We start from the raw sequence: 16,228 nt of genomic DNA, 5'->3' as shown, positions 1-16,228 counted from the left end.
CTTGTTTAAAGTGAAGAGAGGCTCGGAACGGTTACGCCACGCGTGCTCTTCACTCGGCAGTTTTGAAGGGTAGCTCTTTCCGGTTCCGCACTGCGCGGAGTTGGCTTTTGGGTCTTGGGTACCCGAAGATTGAGAGCTTATACTCACCCCGGAGACTGCACCCGGCAGCTCTGCGGCTATCATCATGGTAAGAAGTTGTCTCTGGCGCTCGCGGCATAAGGCATTTGAGTAAGTGGAGCCTCGGAGCCCACAGTAATGGAGCGGGGAGGGAGAAGTGGCAGGCGGAGACGTAATGCTGCTTTAAGGGAAGAGGGGTAGCCTCCGCGGAGTAAGCTCCAGGGAAAAGAAACTTTACCTTTGAGAAATAGTGAAGTATTGGCCAGAATACGAGTCTTGGAGAGAAATAGATTTCATTCTGTTAAATTCCTGGTTTCAACACATGTGTGGTCACCAGTGCCAGAGCCCATTAGGAATGTGGTTGAGCCTTGTGTTAAAACTCCACGGTAGGTATTAATCGCGCCATCCCATTTTGTTGCTGAGGAAACCGATGGGTCCTTGTCAAAGGCTAGATGGCGAATGAACTACGGAGCTGGGTTTAACTGCCAAATCATTTCTCTTTCGACTGCATCTCTGTTTAAAATGAAATTCCTCATCCTTCCCTGTTTATGCAAAGTTTATGTGATAGCAGTTGAAAACAATACTTTGTTAACTTAAATTTGTTCTCTGAGCTGGAATTGGCTTTGCATCATTATTTTTTCAGTCTTAAAATCCAGATAGACTCTGGCTATGTGTTTAAAACAACTGTTGTTTAAAATGCAAAATTGAGCCCATATATAACTCCCAAGCAACTTTGGTAAACAGTCTAGCAGTCGACAGATGTCACACAAGACCAGCATATAACTGTTTATTAAACTATTCCTGATTAGCAAAAATTGTGAACAATTCGAACATCCATCATCTGGTCATTGAATAAACAAATGGTGTTTCATTCATACAATGGAATAGTATTTAGCAATAAAAGAGTTTGAAGAACTGATACAAGGTGAATGAATCCCAAAATTCTTATTCTGATTGAAAGAGGCCAGATTCAGGAATTTCCCCTTTACGTATATGTAGAAAATACCAATCAAAAATAAATAAATAAAGGTGTGAAAGGAAGATCAGTAAAGAGAAAGTGGGGAGAGAGGAAAAGAGGGTGAAGGGGGACTGAAATCAAATTCCTTGTATCCATTAGCACTCTGTTCCGTGAAAGGCAAAACGCTAGAAATAGATATCAGATTGGGGGTTAGGAAAGGGGATTGATTTCAAAGTAATACAAAGGGAACTTTTGAGGGTGATGAAAAAAAATTCGTTATCTTTATTACAGTGATTACAGAACTGAATAATTGCTCAAAACCTGGAACTGTACACCTACACCTAAAAAGGGCAAGTTTATGGTGTTAATGGACCAAATTTTTAAAATAAAAAGTACAAAATAATGATAATGTTATTGAATTCACAGATTACCTATGTCAGAGAAAAACCAATAGAAAATCATGTTGTCAGCTCATCTTTTTTAGTGGTCCAGTGTGTTTTGGACAGTTCCCTTCAGTGAACAGTAATTGTCACTGAGATTATTACAGATGTAAATTCTACTTCTTATCATCTAAGATAAATTTATTTAACTTACATCATGTAGATAAACTTAATAATACCAGAGTCACTTACACAAGAACATTTGGATGATATGACATCATGTGTACTTTATGTACTGTAAAATAATTTTGGAGTAATCTTGTCATTACTTTAAAAAATTAACTTTTCTTGCATACTTATAGCCACAAAATGAATACATTGAATTACACCGTAAACGTTATGGATACCGTTTGGATTACCATGAGAAAAAGAGAAAGAAGGAAAGTCGAGAGGCTCATGAACGTTCAAAGAAGGCAAAAAAAATGATTGGCCTGAAGGCTAAGCTCTACCATAAACAGCGCCATGCTGAGAAAATACAAATGAAAAAGACGTAAGTGAACCCATTTATTTCTTATTACAAGTTAATATTCTTTGGATAATAGTCATTAAACAGATAATTTTGAATATATTTCTTTCTTGATAGTATTAAGATGCATGAAAAGAGAAACACCAAACAAAAGAATGATGAAAAGACTCCACAGGGAGCAGTGCCTGCCTATCTCCTGGACAGAGAAGGACAGACTAGAGCAAAAGTACTTTCCAACATGATTAAACAAAAGCGAAAAGAAAAGGCGGTAAGCAATAAATATTTAAGTCTCTATTTCTTTTTTGTTCAGGAGAATTACTTAAATTTGAAGTTCTTAGTTTATTTTTTCAGTTTAATTTGAAACATGAAGGGAAAGTATGATTACCATTATTTAGATATTAAAAGTCTTTAAAAATTTTGTAAATTTCATTTTATATTTAAAAATTGATTTATCACCGGCTTTTAGATATTAATGATTTTTTAAAATGTATTACAATGTCATATCTTTCGTGTTAAAAAATTAAGCGAATAATGAGTAAATCTAAAATTCAATATTTAATGACTTCCTGTACTTGAAAGCTCCTAATGCTATGCTCCTGTAGAGTAAACACAACTACTTTTGGTTTTATTGCTCTGCAGTGCCAGCACAGGTTCAAATGGAAAATAATTACAAATTCCCTAAATAATTTGATTTCAATAAAAATTCAGATTACTTTTGCCATAGAAACATAAAATTCTGTGAAAGGGGGCATAGATATTTTTAAATGTGAAATGTGTTGACAGAAACCCAAGAATATGCAGTATCTGTATTAGAAGAGTTTGTAGTCTCCAGACTTGATTTTTTAATTCTTACTGCCTTTTTTTTTTTTTTTGGATTTGTAAATATCCAAAACTAGAATGGCATGACTTTAACAGTGAAAGAAACTTTAGTGGTTATCTACTTAAAGTCTTTCATTTTATAGATAAAGAAACTGGATTCCAAAAGATGATAAATCATTCTTCATGGTCACTTAACTATAAAATGGTAGAGCTGCTCCTAGAACCTGTCCATGTCTCAGAAATAAGTCCAAAATTGTTTACGCTGCCTTATACTGCTACAGTGTGTGTTATATAATTTTTTATATATTTAGTGTGTGCATGTTAATGTATATGTATGTTTATACACATGCACATAAATTTGTATTCTAAGGAGATATAAAACATCTAGTGAAGGACTTTTATCTCACTAGAATTGTACAATCTAAATATCCATTTGCAGTAGAAATGCAAAGATACATTAAGTGGAAACAGTCTTCCAGTTTTACAAACTACTAGTAATGCATATATGCTCTATAGAAGTCACTACTTTATTACAGATGGTATTTTTTACCCATAACAGGGCATTAAGATTTTTAGCTTAAACAAACCAATTATTTAACATACCCATGAATACAGACTTAAAAAACAACTGAACCATAGACGAATGGTTAAGGAAAAAAGTGAATCTACAGCTCTGAACAACTAAAAACATATTTAAGCTATAATCTTTTACTTACAATACAAATTTTAACTCCGGTATATCATTAGGGAAAATGGGAAGTCCCCCTTCCCAAGGTTCGTGCCCAGGGAGAAACAGAAGTATTAAAAGTGATTCGAACAGGAAAGAGAAAAAAGAAGGCCTGGAAGAGGATGGTTACTAAAGTCTGCTTTGTTGGAGATGGCTTTACAAGAAAACCACCTAAATATGAAAGATTCATTAGGCCAATGGTAAGTCCTTTGCAAGGGTGTAGTCACCTAAATATTAGTCCTTGTTAAACTGGATAAAGTATATTACAACTTCCTGAAATTCCTAAAATTTGTTTGAAAAACAGGTTAAAAGATGTTTTTATGCTATTTTTGTTACTCTGAGAGTGGTTACTTAGCACTTTTTCCACTATAATCAACAATCTTGTCTTTAACTTCATAAATGGAGATTTCAAGTGAAAAAGAATTTTCATAATAGATATCTTTATCGAATTCCTTGAAACATGATATATTAGAACTTTCTCTATCCACACAGTTACACTCATTCAATAAGTGATTATTATATGTCTGACACTGCTAGGCCTCAAACACGTCTTTAAGATCAGTTAGAAAATTTGAGGACAGTTTTGAGTCACTTCTGGTTTAGTAAGGGAAATATAATAATGCTTTTGAAAGCATTCAGTATGTAATCATTATAAAAAGAGAAGAGGAGTAGGGGTGAGGCTCAGTAGTAGAGCACTTGGTAGCATGTTCCCCAGCACTGCAAAAAGAGATCAAAAAAAAAAAAAAAATACATTGTGCTTGGCATCCCCAGCACCACGAAGTAAAATTTAATTTAATTTTTATTAACTAATATTTCTTACTTCTTTTTTTTCCTCCCCCTTCAGGGAAATATGCCCAAGTTACCAATAATCCTGAAAGTGATGGATGCCTAAATGCGGTCTTACTGGTTTTACAACAGTTTTACACTCCTTAAAATTATTATAAGACTACAAATCAATCAAGACTACAAACTACGACTACCATTAGTAGTAGTTTCTGAATACTACCATATAATATAGCTATAAAAGTAGCTTTATTATGATGTCAGTGATGTTAATATGCCCCCAAACTAATCATCATCTGCCCACCCCTGCTTCAGGAAAAATATAATTGAGTATATTTTTGTAAAATGCCTTGAAAACCAGCCTGCTTAAAACAAGGAATCAGAAAGCTAGTATTAATTCTTGCTCAGGGTGATTGTTTAATGGATTAAATAAAATACTGGCAGTCTGTTTATGTAAATTAAGTCTTACTGGGGTTTTTTTGTTTATTTTGTTTTGTGGTGCTGGGAATTAAACCCAAGGCCTTGTGCATGCAAGGCAAGCATTCTACCAACTGAGCTATATCCCCAGCCCTAAACTAAGTCTTAATGGAACACAGTCACGCCTGTTTGTGTATACATTGCATACCCACCCTACCCTTGAAGAGTTGCAAGAGACTATATGACTTGAAAAGCCTAAAATGTTTACTGTTACTTTATTCATCTACTTTTGGATTATATCATCAACTACCCTTGTTTTCAATTTCATATTCAAAATTTTCTGAATGTTTTGGTAACATGAGTTCAGTAGGGAGACACTGTACTAGTCAGGCTGTTCTTATAAGTATATTTAAAGAATCTATTACTAAGAACCTGATTTAATATCATCCCTTCCCACCATATAGGTAAAAATAAAGACTACAAAGTATGGTGACATAAGTACTACACTCCAATAGATCCTATCTAGATGGCTGGGTGGTTCCATATTTGTACAAAGCCTCTCTGGGTGCTCTCCACTCTTGTAACTGTTATCATTGAAGAAAACTGACAGTCCACCCCTTTTTGTATCATGCATGGTAGCTAAAGTATATGGAGACTTAGAATTGGGACATTTACATTTGATTGATTTCATTTATCTCCCTTTCCATCATTTGATCAGGTTTCTTTTTTTTGTACTGGGATTGAACTCAGGGGCACTCGACCCCTGAACCACATCCCCAGCCCTTTTAGTATTTTATTTAGAGACAGAGTCTCACTGAGTTGCTTAGTGCCTTGCTTTTGCTGAGGCTAGCTTTGAACTTGGGATCCTCCTGTCTCAGCCTCCTGAGCCACTGGGATTACAGGCCTCCACCACCACGCCCAGCTCATTTAATCAGGAAAGGAGTCATTAAGATTGCTGACCCTTGTTTCATCATTTAACAGAAAGAAAGGAGGGGCATATGGTAAGGTTATCATGTATCATCAGCTCTAGCATTGTGCTTGGCATGTACCAAATTTTCAATAAGTGCAGATGACTAGACAAAGTCAAAATAGGAGTATTTTTCTAGGTAACTATTACATAGTAAAAACTTTGCAGGAGTATGTATGTAGGATTTTTCTTCACATTTATCCTGTTAATTTTTTAGTCATTAGAAATAATAGTATTTTATTTGAAAGGTTGAAAGATTTGACATTTATTGAACCAATGATTAATTTATTTATTTTAATTAGTTATATATGACAGCAGAATGCATTTTGATTCATTGTACACAATTGCAGCAAAACTTTTTCTATGATTGTACATGATGTAGCATCACACCATATGTGCAGTCATACATGTACCTAGGGTAATGATGTCCATCTCATTCCACCATCTTTCCTGCCCCCATGCACCCTTCTTCCCCTTTGCTTGAACCAATGATTCTTTGATGGTGCAAAAGATAAGTAAAAAGGACTACTCATCATTAACATTTTGGACTCATAGCTTATGTTTGCTTACTAGGGCTTACGTTTCAAGAAGGCCCATGTAACACATCCTGAACTGAAAGCCACGTTTTGCCTACCAATACTTGGTGTGAAAAAGAATCCGTCATCCCCACTGTATACAACTTTGGGTGTTATTACCAAAGGTACAGTCATTGAGGTGAATGTCAGCGAGTTGGGCCTTGTAACACAAGGAGGCAAAGTGATTTGGGGTAAGTCAATTTTTAAATATGGAGCTATTGGTGTTCTACAGTCCTAATAGAAATACATTTCAAGTTGATAGTACACAGCACACATTTTTAATGTGGAAGAGCTATGTGAGCTAAAACTTTATGTAAATCTTTAGGAACACTACTTTATAGAGCAAGTTATGCTGCACTTTTTAAAATTGAGCTTATTGGTTTCATTTAAATAAGGGGTAATTTGTCATGCAGCAATTTTAAACTCTTTTTAGTGCTTAAAGTACCTTTAAACTGTGATGTTCTTCAAAAGGGAAGAATATACCTGAAATTCTTGTAATTGGTTCATAATTCATGTTGGCAACTAATCTCAACATGGTGCATTTTTAAGGAAGAGTCAGAAAAGTAGAGGCGTATTAATGCAATGAACTAATAGAATAGAGCCAATTACTATTTATAAATAAATAAATAGATGGATGATAGATGGATGGATGAATGAAATATCCATTGACAACTAAAAAAATATTTTGTAAGAAAATTATATTCAGAACACAGCTTGGTCTTGAATGACTTAAAAATCTTATTCTATTCATATTTAATAAAAGTGGTTATTAGACGTATTTTAGGAATATTATAATTAAGAGTTTAATTTTATATTTTTTTAAATTTGGGGGCTAGGATATAACTCAGTGTTAGAGCAATTGCCCAGCATATACAAGGCCCTGGGTTTGATCCCCAGCACCACGAAGTGAAATTATATTTAATTTTTATTAGCTAACATTTCTCACATCTTTTTTTTTTTCCTCCCCATCAGGGAAATATGCCCAGGTTACCAATAATCCTGAAAATGACGGATGCATAAATGCGGTCTTACTTGTTTGACAACAGTTTTACACTCCTTGGAATTATTATAAGACTACAAATCAATCAGGAAAACCACCATTACTGCACAGTGATGGTTCTGAATACTACCAAACAGCCTTACGTATCTGCAGTCATTAAGAACTATATATTAAACTGTTTAAAAAAAAAAAAAAACATTAAAATGAGGGAGTTTGCAGGTTGTTCTTTATTTGGGGGTTTATGTTAAGGGTTTACATGTTTTTAAGATTCAACAATTGAAAAAGCAAACCCATAAATACCAGTATCTGCATTAAAGAGTGGATATTCAGCAATGCAGATCTGTCATTTCGGAAAAAACCACCAGTATAACTGAAAAAATATCTAAGAGAAAAACAGGCTATACAATGTAGAAAAAATTCAGACCTCTTAGATAAATCTTTTCGTCAGTGATCTTGTTCAGTAAGTAAATTAACATACTTTTTTATGTTAGCATTTTCTATATTCTGTATATATACTTGTGCTTTCAGAATGGTACTAAAAATTTTGGATAATTCCACTTAGTTTTCATTAATGCCCCAAAGAGAAAATTATTTGCAATTAATTGGTTAATGTAAATAAAAAGGTCATGTTTTAGGGTTCTAATTCAATTCCGTGGTTTGAATTACATGGTCATGACTCTAAGCTTTAGGGTGTCTATATACTACATTAATCACCACAACATTTTAAATTCTGTTTTATTTTTAAGTCTGCAAAGTACAGCCAATAGTGATTATTTCTTTAACAAAATAACTGAATATCTAAACAAATTCAGTATCTAAACACATTTTCATGAATGAAAGTAGGGGTAAAGTGAAAGAATTTTAAAACAGACCAGAAAACAATCACAAAATATATTAATAACTATTTTCAAACTTTAAAAAAAAAAAAAACAAGTATTCTGTAAGACTTGCTATTCTGAATAATGTTTCATTTTTCCTAAGTTCTATAAACGTAATCGAAGTTCTAGAACACATAGGAAAAGGAAGGCTAGTTCCATGTAAATGATGGTTCAGTACAATAGAATCATTTGATAGAAGCTGAACCCTTCTTAAATTAGAATTTAACAAATGATTTTGCCACTAATAAAAATGGGTAATGTGTGAATTAAGTTCTAGAAGAGGGAAAAAATTAACTTTAGGTAATAACTGAATACTACAGAAAGGACGTTTGCTCAATTTTTAGACCCAAATTAAAGAAACAAATTATCTTGTAAAAAAGAGGTTTGATACTCAGTATGAAAACAAGCATAACATTTGTAATAAATCACCTGTGAAAAGACTGGATCACACCTGAAACACCATGTTGCTACTAGTGGACATACAAGGCAGAAATCTGTTTCTAAAATATTGTTACACAGATGAGTAGTGTCAGTATAAATTCTTTATTTACATTAAAATCTTGCAGTTTGCTGGTGTGACCTAACCTTAGAAGATAACCCCTAAGGATAAAGTGGAACATAAGAGCAGATAATTTAGATATTAGGTAAAGACTCAATCATAAACCTTCAAGACACTTTTTATAAAGTCACTAAAACCATTTTAAATAGTGTTACAGTAATCTGCTAAAAGCAAACCATTAATAACTAGATGTTATCTTTACCATCTCTGCACTGTATGGAAACACCATGAATATAAACACATTTTAAGTCATGCTGTTTGATTTTATAAAAAAATCGTAATAGAGCCTCTCACCTTTAAAAGTTGTAGAGGAGCTTTGTTAATTTTTAAATATACTAATTTCTGTGAGGTCTAGCAATTGAATAATTTATACTTGAAAGAACTAAAATTTTGCTAATAACCATCTGCTTTATATTACACAAGGAAATATATACGTATATACACAAAAGTCAATTCCTTTCTTGGCAGACATCTGAATAGAAAATAGCAGTTCACAAAGGACTATGTAGAATGTGACTGAACACTCAACAACTAGACTAGCTGGTTGAAATCACATTATAGTCTACTGTAATTTTGAAAGTTTTTCTAATGTGTTACAAAAACTACAAGTATCTGATTAAGTTTATTTAGAATCTCTATTCAGGATAAATTGTTATAAACTGTATATATCAACATAAATTACTAAACAAGAAAAGTTAGGTTTCTCCATGTGATCTAACTTTTTGCTCTATGATCTATAACCCAAAAATAACATTTTCTAACTATCATAGATATAATAACATTTTCTCATGTGCTGAGCAAAGTTTTGAACAAGTGTTAAGTTTACACTGTTAGTCCCCAGTGATCATACATGAATAAGAGACTTAACACACCAAGAGTTGTGAGTACAATCTTCTTTTAAAACTATACCAGTTTTAAAGAAAGTAAAGACAGCAATGAGCAAAAAAAAATTAGTAAATCAGTAAATTATCTAAAAGTTTAAGTCTATTTTAAGAAATGAAAGATGGAAACTATGAATTTTCTGGATCTTAACAGGATCTAAGTTACCTTCCTAGTTGTGATATTAACAAGTTTCTTAAACTGTAAAATAGCATGAATATCGGATAGGTTCACTAGCATTAGTCACACTTATATGCTGAGAAAACAAATGACCAAAGTACTTTCATTTTCACTTAGAATAAAATTATCTAATTTCCTCTGACCAATAATTATAGAAAATAGAGAACACAAGTGTTCAAGATCTTATGTGAATAGGAAGGGCTTACTGTTTTGCCTGCTTAAGAATTTAACTAATTGATCTTTCTAAAATATCAATATTCCAAAATAAAATTTAATGACATGACATCATCAGACCACCTGACTTAAGACTGAATAAACTTTCAACATAAATCCATAGCACCTCAAATCATGACAGAAAGTCATAACATGTTTCACACAGGAATCAACAAGCTGTCAAGAACAAACTGAAAGGATCTCAAAATATTCTCAACATAAAGTGCAAATTGAAGTTCACATAATACTTTCAAAAAGTGGGATCTATTTTGAGATTCTCTTTCAATTCTAAGAGTAACTATTTTATTTATTTTAAAACAAATTGCCATACAAAAACTTAAGTTTAGGGATTTTTTTCCCTCCAAATTTTTCTAAGCAAATAAATGACTTTGCTGTGGCACCACAAAGTACATACAGAAGCTAGCTTGCAACCAATACTCAGAACAAATCTAAAAGTGAGCAAGACCAAAGGGACAACTGAACCCTTCAATTTGATTTAAGCTATTGTACCTACAGCTCCCAAGGCAGCTTTTCTCCTGCCATCTAGGCCTGAGATTGTGGGTACAGTTCCAGTTCTACACAAAAATGGATACCAAGGGCATAAACTGACAGGCAGGCAGATCTTTTGACTGAAGAATCACAATGAGAGAGGACCAGATGAAAGCTGATGGAAAAATAGGGTTACTGAATTAAGGATAAAGCTCAGAAAAGGATCTTCTGAAGTATAGCTATTAATTGAGTAGGAACAAACGTATAGTTTTTGGTCATTTATCTTAGATTGAGACTAGATAGGGGCTGGGGTTGTGGCTCAGCGATAGAGCACTCACCTAGCACGTGCGAGGCCCTGGGTTCGGTCCTCAGCACCACATAAAAATGATATTGTGTCCATCTACAACTAAAAAATAAAAAAATAAAGACTAGATAGCCCAAATTAAACTGTATCCCTAAATTCTATAGTTAGGATGTTTCCCTGATTAAAGGTAATAAAAAAATTACAACGAACTACTACTTCAAATGGAATTTTAAAAATTTCCCCACATGCTAGTTAAATCCCTAGCAATTCTGTTACTATCAGAGTCAAAAGTATATTTTGTATGTAGCTTTCTGCAAACATTGAAGTCAAAGGAAGAAACTGCATCCCAACTAAGATTAAAAGGACAGAACCAAAATATCTTGATAAACCTGTGACATAAGTTTCTATTTCTGGGCTATAATTTACTTAAGGTTTTACTTACTCTAATTTACTGCCATATTTGTTTAGGTGTGCCAACTTTTTAAAAACTGGGAATTAGTTTTGATATCCAAGATAAAACTTCTAGACCCTTCACCAAGTTTTACTATTAAAACCCTTAGTATAAAAGATTTCTGTGATCCTTACAAGTAATGGAAAGCCGACTACTCACTTTTTAAATTTATATTTTTTTGAAATATCAATGGTCAAGTATCCCACCTGCTAAAGAAAAATATAGTATGATCTGGTTTCCCAAAATTGAAATATGGTTAATAAAAATAAAAAATTCTATTTACACAAAATAGTCTGAAAAAATTAAAAAGAATGTTGAACCACAGGTCCTAAAGGGAGAGAAAAACTGCATCATAAATTCCAGTTCAAATTGAAATTTTAGAAATTTTTGTCCTGTGCCCCATGCTGTTTATTAATCACTGTTTTAAAAACAACAATTATGTTACAAAGAGGATTTATCATACACATTTCTTCTTCATTCAGGTCAGCTTGGCTTTCTTCTTACCAGGTCCTTTATGCCCTTTGGCCTTTCTTCTTAAATTCCGCCTATCTACTACAGGCACTTCCACTTCTATCTCCTCTGAGCTGCTATCCACAGCTTTTTCTGCTGATTGTGTAAACTGATCCAGTTGCTCAGAAGATGCTTCAGACTGCTCCTCTGACTGGTTCTTCTGTCCTGCATTCTGTGAAAATGGCACATCCTCAAGTTCAACCTCTATCAAAGAACTCTGAGAAAGAGCAGTAGATGTGTCCTGGGGCTCAGGCACCCCCTCCTCACCCTGGTCTTCAAGTGAGGAAGTAGTGTTGGGTGATAAATTCTCAGATACCGGTTCTTCAGAAAATTCAGCTATCACGGAGTTTGGAAAACCACTGTCAGATCGGTCTTCATTTGAGATACTGTCAACCTTGTCTGAACTTCCAAAATGTGCTTTCTTTCTTGAACCTGGAGACAGTTTCTCTTCGGTGTGCCCTTTGTCATCAGATGGGCCTTGGTCTATCAACATTTCTGTATCAGTTATATGTGGAGTCTGAAAACACAAAATTTGGTTTTTGTGTTTTGCAATATAGTTCAATATAGTTGCAAATCTTTTGCAATATAGTTCTAAAATGAATTATTTTCACATTAATCTGTAATGAACTACAACTTAAAAGAATTCAGTATACATTATTTTTGTTAATCATCTGCATATTCCAAATACAATTTATTCAAAAATTGTTTCATAGTAATTTTAATACACTATTAGATATAATAATTATTTTACCTCAAAGAGTACTTAGGACTTTTAAAAGTTTTTTTAATATCTTTATTTTTATTTGTTTTTTTTTTTTTTTCATATGGTGCTGAGGATCAAACCCAGGGCTTGACGCATGCAAGGCAAGTGCTCTACCACTGATCAACAACCCTAGCCTGACATTTTAAAATTTTATACCAAGATTCTGCAAAACCATGAATTACCTCCAAGAGTTTAGTCTCCTGGTGGTACTGGAGCCAGAACCAAGAACTGCTTAACACTATGCTACTCCACTAAATCTGATTATGGTTTCATTAGGTAAGGGCAATGTAAGTTTTATTCAGCAATTTAGTTGACAGACTAGTAAATCAGTGTAATATAATATTTTAGCCTTAAGTTAGAATATTTAAAAGTAAAAGAAATTTCTTTTCAAATACTACACCATGGTTTTTTTCCCACTAATCTATTCTGCCTCATTAATTAAAATTATATTGATCATAGACTATGAAAGCAGGTGGGATACTTGACATTTGATAAATCATGTTTATCCACTTTTCTAAGCATTCCCTAAGTAAATAAAGTAAAAATTCATTTCATTATCATAAAGCAGATATGCCTTTTGGGCCGGGGGCAGTTGCTAGGGATTGAAATCAGAAGGCAGATACTGTACAAGTTAAACTGGAGGAAAATATAGTATGCAATCCCCTCTATCCTCAATGGCATTTATAATAGCACACTTTAAATGATTAAAAAAAAAAAATGGGGTTATTTCTGTCTTACCTTATCTGGTGCAACAGCCTCGTGAGGTTTTGAGGATTCTACCACCAGTGGAACGAGATTTACAGTGTCTTCACTGGAATTACAAGACTGTGCTTTTAATTCTTCTTCTAAACCTTCACTAATGGAGTCCTCTTCTTCCGTTGTAAGTGAAGTCTTAAGAGTATCATCCATTATCTCACCATTCATAGGCTCTAATTCAGAGTCCTACAGCAGAAGGGAAAAGCAGAGACCTTATAACAAATTTTTTGGTATGCAAGATTCATCCCTTCTCAGTTCCTATCATCCTTCAGGACTCATGATGGAGTTAAAACATTATATGGTATCAGAACTATTATTTGACCCTCTTTCAGTAATAGTCTTACTGGAGGAAAATGGAAACTAATGAGGAAAGGTCAACAAAGAACCCATAAATAGCTCATACTCCCAGTGTTCTAATGGAGATGGGGCAGGAGTATGGGTCTAAAATTTGGTGAAAAGACCCTGAACTTTCCTGCTCTTCTTTCTTGCCTGACAATCATGAGAGGAACTTTTTCAGTAAAAAGGCACCAGAGGGAGCCTAGACTTTTTAAGGTTCATCACCTGGAATCTTTGGGACCTGTTGGAAATTATTTTATCTTGCCAGTGAAAGTCTCCTAGAAAGTGGAGTTTGGGTGCTGCTTCTTACTGGGAAAAAAAGAGAACCCCATTCTCAGCTAGCTCATTGTTAGTCAACCCAGGATCATTTCTGAACAATCTGGCTCCTTGCATCACATTAAAATATGGGAAGGTGATCTGATAACACAAATCCTCCAATTTCTGAAATTCTTCTTCCAGTGTTTATCAGTTTATTTCTATTTAATGATAAATATTTCAAATTAATTCTAGTGACAAGTCTAATAATTAGAAGAAATTTTATTACCATATTAAAAATTAGAAAACAAATACATTTGAGTATTCAGAAATAGAATACAAGATTTCTGAAAGCATATTAAGGAAAGTTCTCTAAAGAGATGTTGAAGTCAGAGACTTATCTTTTCTATAAATTTTTTTTTTTTCTAAGACTGAAGTTACAGCTCAGTGGCAGAGCACTTGCCTAGCAGGTATGAGGCACTGGGTTCACTCTTCAGCACCACATATAAATAAATAAAAATAAAGGTCTATTGATAAAAATTTAAAATATTTTTTTAGTTTTTTTTCTAAAGTTTTCTTTTCTTTCTTTTTACTACCAGGTAACAGGGACTGACCCCAGGGGCACTTAAACACTAAGCCACATCCCCACATCCCCAGCCCGTTTTTTCAAATATTTATTTAGAGACAGAGTCTCATTGAGTTGATTAGGGCCTCGATAAATTGCTGAGGCTGCCTATGAACTCATGATCCTTCTGCCTCAGCCTCCTGAGCAGCTGGGATTATATAGGCAGGCACCACCATGACCAGCTTAAAGTAAAAGTTTTTCTATAATTAATATATATTTTATTATTATCCAGGTGGTACACAGAATCAGATGCACACATAAGGTAATTACAATAAACTAATAAAAGGACCAACCAGAGTGGGAGAATGTTAAAAGGAAGAAAATTAGATAAATCAAATGCTTAAAAAAATAAACTGTGATAACTGAAAGTAAGAAATGAAAAGGCCAGTCCATTAAGTTTTAAGTTTGAAAACAGAATGAAAGATAAAAACCAGGAAAAACAGGTTCAATACAGAAATAATAATTAAAAAAAAAAAAAAAAAAAAAAAGGACTAGAGCTTGGTGCAGTGGCACATACCCATAAGCCAAGCTACACAGGGCGAAAGCAGGATACAAATTGGAGGCCAGCCTCAGCATTTAGTGAGGACCTGAACAACTTAAAGATACCCTGTCTCAAAATAAAAAATAAAAAGGGCTGGGATGTAGCTCAGTGGTAAAGCACCCCTGGGCAAAACCTCTAATATCCCCTCCTACAAAAAAAAAAAAAAAAAAGAGAGAGATTTGGGTTTAATTTAAGATGACAGAAGATATCTGTCTAAATAGAAATATTCAGTAGGCAAGTGACATTATGGGACCAGAATCTGAATAAATATTGAAAATCTAGAGTTACTGACCATCCCCATAAAGATAACAGTTTAAGTCATTAGATTGAATGTACTTTCAAAAGAGAGACCATGAACCAAAAAGTTTTCTAAATCTTTCTGAGTTTTCTAGAATGTCCATAATAAGGACAAAAGTAAAAAGGAGTCATTCATACATACATACACACATACAAACAAAACTGCAGAGATTTAAAAAAAAAAAAATGAGTGTTATAAAGACAAGGAACCAGAGAACTTCTAGGTGGGGAAAGTAGTTAATCCAGGTAAGGGAAGCCATCTGCATTAAAAAGGAAGTTGTCACTGATGACATTGAGCATGTGCTCAATGTCTTGCTGAGTGAATGAAGCAGGTTATATGAGGTACAGTAGATTGTAGATACAACAGTTTATTCTAGAGTTTAAAGGAGGAGAAGAAAACAAAATATCTATTTCTATCATCATTTAGATGCATACAAATCTTGGGTTTTTCAAAAGTGCTTTTCTTTATTTTTCCATATGTATTTTTATTTATTTTCTCAATTTCATACAATAAAAATGCTATTTAAAAATATAGTTTTGAAAATAAATAAATGAACAAAATACAGTTTTATGAAGAAGTAGTAGCTAAATTGGTGTGTCTTAAAAAAAGAAAATAAGGCTGGGGATGTGGCTCAAGCTATATAGCGCGCTCGCCTGGCATGCGTGCGGCCTGGGTTTGATCCTCAGCACCACATACAAACAAAGATGTGTCCGCCAAAAACTAAAAAAAAAATAATAAATAAATATTAAAAAATTCTCTCTCTCTCTTTAAAAAAAATAAAAGTTATAGGTGGATACAATATCTTAAAAAAATAAAATAAAATCAATTATGTAGTTATTCACCTGATGTACAGATTTGGAAAACAATTTAAAAGATTTTTTGAGAAACTCCAATACATATGAAATAAGGAATCTGTAGAGAG

General features: G+C 33.6%; 2 protein-coding genes across 4 annotated transcripts in view; one reads left to right on the top strand and one right to left on the bottom strand.

Moving 5' to 3' along the window:
- Positions 1–20: 20 nt before the first annotated feature.
- Nsa2 (NSA2 ribosome biogenesis factor) lies at positions 21–7,917 on the top strand. The gene is made up of 6 exons (XM_015497793.2): positions 21–187; positions 1,818–2,005; positions 2,099–2,249; positions 3,548–3,727; positions 6,268–6,460; positions 7,242–7,917. Exons 1-6 carry the CDS (start codon positions 185–187, stop codon positions 7,307–7,309), a joined length of 783 nt encoding a protein of 260 aa, XP_015353279.1. The 5' UTR covers positions 21–184; the 3' UTR covers positions 7,310–7,917.
- A 73-nt stretch (positions 7,918–7,990) lies between these two features.
- The window catches only part of Fam169a (family with sequence similarity 169 member A), a 73,083-nt gene continuing 64,845 nt past the window's right edge, over positions 7,991–16,228 (bottom strand). For all 3 annotated transcript variants that reach the window (XM_015497794.2, XM_048800135.1, XM_048800136.1), the window contains 2 exons: positions 13,234–13,437; positions 7,991–12,249 (listed from right to left, as the gene is read on the bottom strand). In XM_015497794.2, the coding sequence (XP_015353280.1) occupies positions 11,701–12,249; positions 13,234–13,437 (753 nt within the window). In that variant the 3' untranslated portion in view covers positions 7,991–11,700. The remainder of the gene's footprint in view (positions 12,250–13,233; positions 13,438–16,228) is intronic.

Source organism: Marmota marmota, unplaced genomic scaffold (genome assembly GCF_001458135.2).
Source record: "Marmota marmota marmota unplaced genomic scaffold, marMar, whole genome shotgun sequence".
Lineage (NCBI taxonomy): Eukaryota > Metazoa > Chordata > Mammalia > Rodentia > Sciuridae > Marmota > Marmota marmota.
The sequence above is the reverse complement of the archived record's forward strand: the minus strand, read 5'-3'. Positions and strand labels throughout refer to the sequence as shown.

Bases quoted from the DNA above. Each gene is read 5' to 3' on its own strand.
- Nsa2 (XM_015497793.2), top strand. The intron at 2,250-3,547 runs GTAAGCAATAAA...GTATATCATTAG, and splicing joins AAAAGCGAAAAGAAAAGGCG to GGAAAATGGGAAGTCCCCCT. The intron at 3,728-6,267 runs GTAAGTCCTTTG...TTTGCTTACTAG, and splicing joins AAAGATTCATTAGGCCAATG to GGCTTACGTTTCAAGAAGGC.